At 38.4% G+C, this 11173-nt stretch overlaps 1 protein-coding gene across 2 annotated transcripts; it reads right to left on the bottom strand.

Annotated features, from left to right (window-relative positions):
• Positions 1-2665: 2665 nt before the first annotated feature.
• LOC133715187 (serine/threonine-protein kinase/endoribonuclease IRE1a) lies at positions 2666-6869 on the bottom strand. Of its 2 annotated transcripts, none has more exons than XM_062141583.1 (7): positions 6573-6868; positions 6269-6473; positions 4647-5944; positions 4389-4560; positions 3969-4216; positions 3259-3562; positions 2666-2976 (listed from the first exon to the last, which is right to left on the bottom strand). In XM_062141583.1, exons 1-7 carry the CDS (start codon positions 6755-6757, stop codon positions 2815-2817), a joined length of 2574 nt encoding a protein of 857 aa, XP_061997567.1. In that variant the 5' UTR covers positions 6758-6868; the 3' UTR covers positions 2666-2814. The 2 variants fall into 2 exon arrangements, with proteins under 2 accessions (XP_061997567.1, XP_061997574.1); XM_062141590.1 differs by having other exon boundaries at positions 2930-3033; positions 6573-6869.
• Between the last annotated feature and the right edge of the window lie 4304 nt (positions 6870-11173).

The raw sequence follows: 11173 nt of genomic DNA, 5'->3' as shown, positions 1-11173 counted from the left end.
CTGAGAGCAGTTGCTTCTGCTATAAGCACATTTGTAGAACCAATTCTTTTAGAGGCTGCAAAAAGTGGATTCCCATCACTGTTTTTTATTACATATCCAATAGTAGCACTTCCATTCCGAACAGAGCCATCAAAATTGAGCTTGACCAAGCCGTAGTAAAGAGGTTGCCATTTAATATGAAAGTACTTGGAAACTTTAATAGAGGAGACTTGGAAGTGAGAGGAGGATGGAGCTTGGGTGTACAAAGTACTTTTCTGGGTGTGTCGTTACGGTGAGGCCGGTGTGCTTCAAAGCTGCTTGATGTTGGCGGTACTTGTTACCGTTGACCTCAATCAAGGCATTAAGCGTTGATGATGATCGAAGAGCAACCAAAGCATGATCGAAGAGCAGCCAAAGCATAGAAAGTTGGGTGCCCTGAGTAGACTTTTGGGTGTCCAACTTGCTCCTCAAGTGTTTTTGGTACGGGCCTGCTTTTCCGCTGACGAGCTCAGTTCAAAATTTTTATTATTATTTTTTTTTTTTTTTTGTGAGGGGTGCAGCGTGGACCATTTTTGAGTTGGCATTTACCAGCTATTGACCAGCCTTGTTCGGCGTTGACTGGCCCTGATGGGCGTTGACCAACCAGAAGGGCGTTGATCGAGCGTTGACTTGACGCTAACGGGCCAAAGTTCATGGTACATGACGAAGCCTTTATGTTGGCTTCCCACAGACGGCGCTAATGTTAATGTAGGTGACCGAGGGATCTAATTAACGTTAAAGAAAGAGAGAGAGAGAAGACAAGATGTATAGTGGTTCGTTTCCCGCCTTAGCGGGAAACTACATCCACTTGAAGTGTTGCACTATATGGGTTTGGGCCTTGTGGCCCAAAGGGATTACAAAGTGTGTAATGGGATGTGGAGTAAGTGGGAATGAGTCTTCTTTTATAAGGAAGGGAGGCTCCTTCCTTTACATTTTCTTCAATGTAGGACAAGAAGTCCCCATTCTAGTCTAGAAAACCATATTGTGAAGACAATTGGCAAGGCCAGGTTGGTGGCTTCCCGGCCAGGTCTTGGCCGCTTCCGACTATCACTGTGTAGCTTGGACATCGGGCTACGGGATGCATATCACGGTTGGGTCCCACCATGGCTTGTGGGCCCACTAAGAGGGTGTTACTTATGCTTGGTGAGATAGCAAATTAGTCATGCTAGTGAGAGGTATCTACACTTACCTCTAATTAAATTCCAAGCAAAGATCTTTACCTTTGGAGGCATATTCAACTTCCACATCTTATTTAAAAGAGGAGCTTTAGCATGAGCAGGAATATTAGTAGATTGTAACCAAGTAGCACTTTTTATAGAATAAATTATGAATCTTTTCTAGCCCTAAATCAACCAGTAGTAAAAGCAACCTCGAATAAACAGTAATTATCCAAATGAAAAACTATACATAAAAATCGGCTTAATATAAAAGTGATATTCTAAAACTACAACAGTAAATAAAAAGTAGAACAGGTTAACTCATGGTCGATCTATAAAAAATTTCGACTAAAAAGATGTTAAAACAAAACACAACTTCGGACAAGACCCCTTTAATTTTGGTTTTGATTGGATTTGTTTTTTGGGATTGTTCTGGCAACGGCTATTCGGTACTCATCACTTCGATTCAGCACTTTTCGCATCCTCTTGGCTTCTGGCGGCGACAGCGGCAGCGACTGCAGCAACGGTTGTGCGGAAGAGTTTGGGCGGCGGCTGCTGTGCTAGTGTAGGAGTTGATGTTTATTTTAATTTTTAGGGTTACACTCTTTTGCCCTATTCATGTGGATTATGATTGAGTTGTAATTTTCCTTATTGGGTTTATTTATACTTGGGCCTTGTTTTGGGCACCTTCCATTGAGTTTACTCTCATTGATAATTATTAATGAAATTTCATTAATATCCAAAAAAAAAAACTTCTGACAAGACCCCGGAGCAGCACAAGCAAGGTAGAGCACTTCAAACAATAACTCAAAGACACTAGGTAGTGAAGGTGTACACCAAGAGACCTGAACTGATTGCCACAACATAACCCTATATTCCTATAATCATCAAGTGACAAAGTGTAAAAAAAAGAACAAGATGGAGGGAGGAAGATAGAAGAAAAATATTTATAGGAACTAATATGGAATCTTAGGAGTAAGCTTTCCATATCCCCTAGAAGCACTATTGGACATTTGGACCTAGTGGATCAATAATCTTCACGGCCTCACCACCCTTGTCACTTTGTCAGGGGCCAACGTAAACTTCGTCCTTAATTAGGAGCTTGAACAACCATCTCTTCATGCACCAACAATCTCAACTGCTGCTTGAGATACATTTTCTTCCTCCAAAACTTCCTTGTTTTCCATGTATCAAGGGTCACGCATTCATCAATTCCACCATCTCCATGAGGTTGGGCCGGCAAAGAAGAAATCGCCTTGACCAATTTCAGTCCTGCATATCGTCAGAGAAAAAACACCACGCGTATAGCCCATATCAGCAACCTCACTAGATCTGAGTGGAACTAGATCACCCCAACCTCGAAACAGTCCCGAACAACAGTGATTCATGTTGATTTATTCGTTATCAACATTCGTGGCACCAAACATGAATCTTTTATATTTTGTGTGAAAATGAATCACACAACTTTGGCAAATGAAACATGACAGTGATTGGACGATGAAACCATTAATAAGATTATGAGTCTATTTTTAATAAGATTATGAGAGTCTATTTTATACATATTAATATTTACAGGCATCTACACATATAAACTAAGCACCTTACACAGCAGTATTTATTTCAGCATAACTTAAAGCAACTAGAGTCCCGAGGACTCATTGGCAGTGCTTTTGAAATACTTCTGAAACCATTCCTCTTCTCTACAATGTTTGCACGCAACTTTGTATACTTCAATCAGAAGTTTTGGGAACCGACTTGCAAAGTAGTGATCATATCCTTCGGGCACTGGACCTAGGAGTTCCTGAAACAGCCACCATAAATCAATAGTTAAAATCACTCATTCTGGACCTAGGAGTTCCTGAAACATAAGAGCTGGCGTCTTAAGACTATGATAACTGGTATCTCTGAAACACTTTTCAGTGATGATTCTAGCTTCACTTTTGAATAACAAAATAACATTCTAGTTTACCGACACAGTTCAAGTTGATGCTTAAGCTCAGATTTTTCTTGTTTCTGATCCATATATTATTATTTTATTACATATTTTTTTAGTCAGAGAAAAAATTTGGAAGGAAAAAACAACCTGGATTTCCTTTGGGAGCTCTCTATAGTGATTAAATTTGTTCCGCATGACTCGCAGTAAGTCTCGAACACTGTCAAACTTATAACGCCTGTAATGGCCAATGTTAGTGAGGAATGCAGGATCCATCTTTTCATTCCATTTCCCACCCAAAGCCACGGGCGCGGTACTTTCTAGGGCTTTCAGAAGATCAGAGTTAGCCTGTCTATCTTCCAGTTCTACCCTGTCACTATAGTCTCGCAGGAATGAGAGTCTCAACTCAGAGCTCCAGAAAAGAGGATGGTGCAACACCTCCAAAGCCTTTGGCCTGAAAACAATTAAGAAGACATTAATCATTAAAAAATAATTAGAGATGTCATTAAATCAAATTTGCTAGCAAACTTTGTACCCAAAAAAAAAAAAAAAAATTGCTGGCGAACTAAGAAACCAATATTTCTCTCCTGATGAAAAATCATGCAATGACAATACGTTCCAAGATCCAATATGGTAACACCTCCTGCTACCAAGTAGCCCTTAAGAAACCAGGGCATGATGTAGCTGATTTACTATATCTATATGTGCCTCACCACTCATAAGTCATAAACTAGCTTAATTAAAACGCAGCATAAGATTAAATGAAAGCGGTGATTACAGCATTACAGGAGGAACATCCTTTGCATAATATGTTAATCTTGCTCATTATCATTAGAATAAACTAATGCTCACGGTCTTACCTCAATTCAGGGTCACGATTTAACAATCGAGATATAAGATCCAAAGCTTCCGGAATATACTCCACCAAGAAGAGATCCATTTGGTTCTTCACAATATTTATATCACGTTCGAGGCGATCACCAAATGGATGTCTACCACCAGTGATGCAAAAGAAGAGGACACAACCTAAACTAAACAAATCCACTGCACGTGTTTGCCGCCCGTGAAGAAGCTGTTCAGGTGCTTGCCAACCCGAACTACCAGAACCTGCAATGATGTCAACAAATTTTACCCATGATTAATGGAAGTTGACATAACTAATTTGAATTGTGAATGATAGGATTGCGTGATGGATGCCATTAACTTCGCATGTTGGATAAAAAAGGTAGGGCGTTTTAAACTTTAAAGTTCGCAAGTGAGACAAGTAAAGAGTACTTTCCAGTAGAATGATGACCCAAAGAAGACATGTCCCCAATAAGTCGCTTGCTGATGCCCATGTCAGAAAGCTTTGCACAAAATGAACTTTCTTTAATTAACAAAACATTTTGAGGCTTTAAGTCCCTATGAATTATCCCCAATTCATGTAAATGCACAAGCCCACAGACGACATCCCTGAGTTACACATGCAAAAAAGAAGGTCAATATGATGCTAAGTGAAATAATAAATAACAAGGCATATGAGATAAATGTTAACTAACCTCATCAATTTCAACAGTAGGGGGGACAATAGACCATTTTCTTTCCACAAATTAACGTTCGGCATAAGATTCTTTACCGTTGACAAGCGAACTTTATTTTGAATCATAGCATATTCCTCACCAGCTACAGGATTTTCACCGGAATTTGAGTAAATTTGTATCAAATCATCCAAGTTGCAAATACAACGCTCCAGAGAGAGATAGACAAAATCTCGATCGTACTCCACACCGTACCATCGGACTATGTTCTGATGTTGGTCAGATGCAATAAGATTCTGAATTTCTTTAAAAGCCACGTCATGATGAGCTAGAACAAGGCGTTTGACTGCAACAGGTCGACCTTCATAAACTCCCTCCAGGACAATGGTGCCATTGCTTCCCTTGGCGATCTCTGTATTTGATACAAGTAGTTTACCAATCCTGCGACCGACTGCAGCACCATAAAATAGTTTATCAAGGAACAATGTTTTGTTATCACCCTCAGAGTGTGCTAAAGCTTCCTCATCCTGAGATGATACATGTTTCTCCTTTTCTTCACCAATGCCACTAGCATTCTTTTCTGATTTCCGACTCTTCCTTCTCTTGGAAGGTGCAGTATTTGAATCAGAATTACTGAGCTGTTGCCTTTTAACTACATAAGTATGGCAGTATATAACAAAGCCCATGAGGATGACAAAGGAGAAAGTGAGAGTCAAAACTCGTGACCAATCAAAAAGCATGACTAACATGCCTTTAGGAGATTTTCTCACAACATGCATTGCATTTGAAGTGGGATCTGAGAGGATCTTATCTGTGCTATGTTCCTCTAACAATCTGCCATGTCTAGATGGTTCAATCGATATACGATTTTGATGGCGGACTCTTATTTTTGATTGACATGATAACGGTAAAACAATATCACTGCCTGCTTCAGAACCAAAGGCCCCACTAACCGGACTCTCAATATCTGAACAAAATGAAATAACTCCAATTTCAGAATATGTCAAATTCCATGAGACTTCATTTGAATGTGGAAAGTATGCCTTCAAGGAATACTCTGTCACCGTGACATATAGTAGCGCCTTAGCAGCATTTGGATTGGTTGGAACAGGCTTGATCCATTGCTTAATGCCTTTAATAAAACCAGGGTACAGAACACCCTGCTCCTCTCCACGAGATGAAGTGTATGTGTGAATTGTCCTTCCGGTCATCGGATCAATCACAAAGGTAGTGGTCTTCTTCGATCCAAGTGTAACTGATCCATCCTCTAATGTATAAGGCGTCTTGTGGACAAACTCTGATATTGGAATATGCAGGTTCTGCAAGCAAGTCAATAATTAATTGTACAATACAATCCCCGGGATGTACAAGTAACAAAATCCATCCATATCAGTAAAAATTCTAATGCATTACAGCTATGAGCCGGGAGTGTTTCACCTCCCAAATAATGAGAAATTCCACAAACACCAGTAATTTTTCGTCTCCGATACCAATATGCAAAATGTTCTAGTTCCATCCTATTTGTTGTCATTATCAATACAATGTCTGCACTAATATAATCGTTTTTGGAACCCTTAGGCACACATTAACTTCCATAACAACAAAAAATTGAAGATAAAAGACAGCGGCATTGTATGACATACCTGTTTGATATCATTACTGACCAAACAGACCTCGCCATCTTCATCAACATCTACGTGGAACCTATTGTTATCTTTGCCTTGAGGAGCCTGGTATGAACTGTACAGCGGCGCCCCTAAATCCACAGTATAAATTACTGCACCGGAATCAGTGTCCACTAACCGTAACTTCCCCTCCGGCACCGCCACAAATTGAGTGCTACGCTTACTGTCAAAATCAAAATCAAAATCAAACCAAACGGTAAAAACTACTTAGTTACTGGATAGAGTTAACAAAATCGGTGAAATTCGAGGTTAAAATACTGACGGCGGTGGATGGGAGAGGAGCGATCGGCTGGGAGAGCGAGAGAGGCCGGCGTTGTGGTTCGGCTGTGATCGCTGAAGCGCGGAGGCCGAAACGGCGGCGTTTGGGCCTGTGGAGCCGAGGATGAGGAGGAGGAGGAGTATGATGAGTTTCCAGGTGGCGGCATGGTGCTGGTGGTGGTGCTTCATCTGTGAGAGAGAATTGAAGGCGTTCCCCCAGAGAGCTGTGAGGGATTTGGGGTTGGGGGGGGGTCAATATGGTCAACAAAGACGGAGGTGGAAGAAATAGTGAGGCGTGGGGTTTAGGAGACTAAGCGGAAGCGTCGAGGACTAGAAGATTCGAAGGTGTTTCCGACCCGGCACGGTTCGGATCTCCGACTCCGGAAGTTTATCGGGTTGTCTTGCTGTTACTATCGGTTTTCTTTCGGTTTTTTCAAAAACGTGGGCTGTAAATAAGTCTTTGCCTGCATTCAGTAAACGCGGGAAAAGCCCAACTACACCCAAAAACATCGTACAGGAGTCTTTTTTTTTTTTTTTTTGGTCTAGTCCGTACAGGAGTCTAAATCCTATTAAAAACAAAAAGTTACATGGTCTTTCTCTATGAGAATGTTTCTTGACATAAAATTGAGAAGGGATTTATGAGACTTAGTCGTTAAGGTGTCTGAATTAGATTCCAATTACAATGCATAATCAATCAAGAATTCATTTTAATGAGCAACGCATTTGAATTATAATTTAAGTGTAACTAAGCGTGTTGTTAATGATCTAATGAAACATACTAAGAATCAACTGATAACTACAAATGGGCACTGGAACTTTGGGTTTAGTGGACATGTGGCTAGGTCTTGGCTTTTGGGTTCGTATGCTCTCAGTTTTTTTTATTTTGTTTTACTTGAGCTAAAGAGTATAGACTCTTCATTTGTATAAGGCAATATAGACTCTTCATTTGTATAAGGCAATGTCATAAATTAATATTGTGTCTCGAGTCCAATTTGTTTATCGTTTAGAAAATGTAAAGTTTATTTGTAATGAATCATACTATGATGTGTTTTAAGTTCATTGGCGTATCTGTCACTAAATATTTTAATTGGTTGACATCTTTTCTCTTAGAGAAAAAAAAAATAATGAAGTTCAGTTTCTAATTGAAGTATATATTTGAATCCTATCTCTCCTTGGTCACCTTTTTTTTTTCTCGATGAAACAAAGAAATTACAGTCTAAACCCTCTAATACAACAACCCCGAAATTGTCAAAATAAAAAGGCAAAACTAGCATACAAGGGTAATGAATTAGTCCAAGATTGTGCTACCATTGTATGATCAATTTTTGCAATTGCATACGATATGAAATTGGCTTCACGCTTGACATGTTTGAAAGAAACCGAATGAAGTTTGGATGCTAGAGCCTTGATATTAGAGATGATGAATCTGATTCTCCAAGGAGCTTGGCAGGTCTCCCTTGGTCTCATTTAGGGATGGCAAAAATCTCCAGCGGGGCGGAGCTTCATTGCATACCCGCCCCTAATTGGGGGAGAATTCGGGGACAAATGGGGAATGGGGAATGGGGATGGGGATCCCCAATCCCCGCTATCTAAGATTGGGGATGGGGCGGGGATGATATTGTGATCCCCATCCCCAAACCCGCCCCAATAATATATATATATATATATATATATATATATATATAAATCACAAATATATACATTTATTACTTTACTTTAATGGCTACACTTTTACTTTAATAGTTTTTTTTTTTACTTTTGCACTCACTAAATTATGATTTATGAATTTAATCATGTTTTAATTTTATTTGTTGTAGATTTTGATTTTAAAAAAGACAATATGAGAAAAAAATTATTTTATTTATTAAATTCTTATTGGGGATTTGGGGCGGGTTTGGAGGCTTCGTCCCCAATGGGGATGGGGACGGGGAATCCCCAGTATATTTTTATTGGGGATTGGGGCGGGGATGGGGGTGGAAAATGATCTCGGGGATGGAGATGGTATTGTGATCCCCATCCCCAACCCGCCCCATTGTCATCCCTAGTCTCATTGGAAAAAGTCGTACCCAGTACTTATCAACGGGGAAGTCTAAGGTGTGTTGATGTTTGTCATACATCAACTTTTTAATAAATATATATTAAATTAAATTAGTTGGTGAAACCTGTTGTACAGGTCAACAGGTTATCCACTTATAATTTGACATGTGTATTTTAAAAAAAAAAAATTTACCATACTAAGTACTCATTAATTATTTTATACGTAAATCGTTCAAAATTTTGTAATAAAGATTGTAAATATAGTAATTACTTCAATTACAACTATAAGTATCACTAAATACGTAAAATATGGTGGTTTGTTGTAAAGTATCTCATCGATGATATAATTTACAAAAAATAGGACTCTAGTTACACAAAGAACAACTGGATTATAAGAATAAGGACTTGAGAAGTTTTAGGTCTAATATGATTATTTACCATATCGACAAAACATTTGTTGTAACATTGGTAAAGTGATCGTTTGTTTTGTAAATGGAATCATATTTCAAGTAATTATCATAAAAACGACCAGAATTACCACTTTACACCTCAATTGTTGTCATTTATAGTAAAATGTGTTGTCAAACAAGTAATTATCTCATGGATGATGAGATTTACACAAGAAAAGTATTAGTTACAAAATAGAGAACTTTATTACACAATTAAGGACTCGCGCCTCATTTACTGTATATACATAAAGTTTTACCACTTTAACAGCAATTGGTTGTCACATTAGTAAAATGGTTCTCAAACTTGTAATATAAAAAATTACCACAACTAAGAGCTTGATTACTACTTCTACAACAATTTATTGTCTCATTAGTAAAATGATTCTCAAACTTGTAATTTTGAAGAATTACCACAAATACAACCTTGATTACTACTTTGTACCTCAATTGTCGTAAAATCAGGAAAAAAAAAGTTGTCAAATAAGTAAATAATTCCTAAAGGACAGTAGTTACAAAATAGACAACCTCATTACATCATAAAGGACTCACCACAAATTTACTTAAATAAAATTCATATTACCAGTATAGCAACACATTCGTTGTTTTATTAGTAAAGTGGTTCTGAAAACTTGTAATAGTGAAGTATTAACACTTATTACAACTAGATTACCACATTTTACCACAATTCGTTGTTTTATTGGTAAAACGGTTCTGAAACTTGTAATAGTAAAATATTAACACTAATTACAACTTGATTACCACTTTTTACCATAATTACCACATTTTACCACAATTCGTTGTTTTATTGGTAAAACGGTTCTGAAACTTGTAATAGTAAAATATTAACACTAATTACAACTTGATTACCACTTTTTACCATAATTCATTATGTCATCAATTTTATGACTTAGGTTTCCTTTCCCTTTCTTTCATCTTCCTTCTTCTTCCATAGTTGAAATTCTGTAAACCCTAACCCCTCAACCTAACCCTAAACTCTAAATTTTCCAAAATTTTTCGAAACCGTAAACCCTAAACCCTAAAATTTTATATATTCATTATTAAGATCCTCCTCGGCGAGATATTCCCACCTAGATAAGATATATTCTCCTCGATAAGATATTTCTTCCTCGACAATATATCTGCTCCTCGATAAGATATTTCTTCATCGACAATATATCTGCTCCTCGATAAGATATTTCTTCCTCGACGAGATATCTCCTTCCCAACGACATCTCTTCCTCAACAAGATATCTCTTTCCGACGAGATATCTCTTCCCAATGACATATCCCCTCCTCGACAAGATAGATATCTGCTTCTTGATAAGATATTTGTTCCACGACGATATATCTCCTTCCCGACGACATATCTCCTCCTCGCCAAGATATCTGCTTCTGGACAACATATATCCTCCTCAACAAGATATCTTGTCCTGTTTTTCACGATTGAGTTCTTTCATTGCACAGAAAGCTGACCAAGTGGCTACTAGTTTTGTCTACATAGTTCACTTGTACATTGCATTACGATATATAGTACACATTTCAATTGTGCAGACAATTTAAAAAAATCCTTGATAAAAATAGAAGAAAAAGAAGCCTTTACTTAAAAATAAAAATAAAAAGTCACTCGCGTCATCCTCTGGAATGAATTGAACGCCGAAGCTCCCAGGTCATCCTCTGCCTCGGCTCCTCGAGCTTTTCAAGGGAGCGCGTGAGGATGGAGACTTTGGCACCCTCGGAGGCAGCACGGTGGGCAAGGGCGAGGCTGATGCCGTTGGATATGCCGGTGATTATTATTTTGATACCCTCCGTTTGGATTGTTCGCAATATCTCAAAGGCTTCCTAGGCTCAGACATTGTTGTTTTGTCTTTGTAACACTATTGACATCGTTTTCCTTCTAAATACTTCTAGGTGAGCCAAGTTTTTAGTACCACATACATCACCGCTTATGTGGTAGCTAACGTAGCACACAAAACCTAACCTATTTATTGATGAAATTCTCTTATAGGTTAGGCTTTGGTGCTACGTACATCAGCTTCATTGTTAAAACTCAAAAGTTTCATTTGGCCAGTATGTAAATTGTCACCAAGACAGTTGCACGGGAAACCTTGGTAGCATGGTA

This window comes from Rosa rugosa, chromosome 1 (assembly GCF_958449725.1).
Source record: "Rosa rugosa chromosome 1, drRosRugo1.1, whole genome shotgun sequence".
Classification (NCBI taxonomy): Eukaryota; Viridiplantae; Streptophyta; class Magnoliopsida; order Rosales; family Rosaceae; genus Rosa; species Rosa rugosa.
This window is presented reverse-complemented; position numbering and strand designations above follow the sequence as displayed.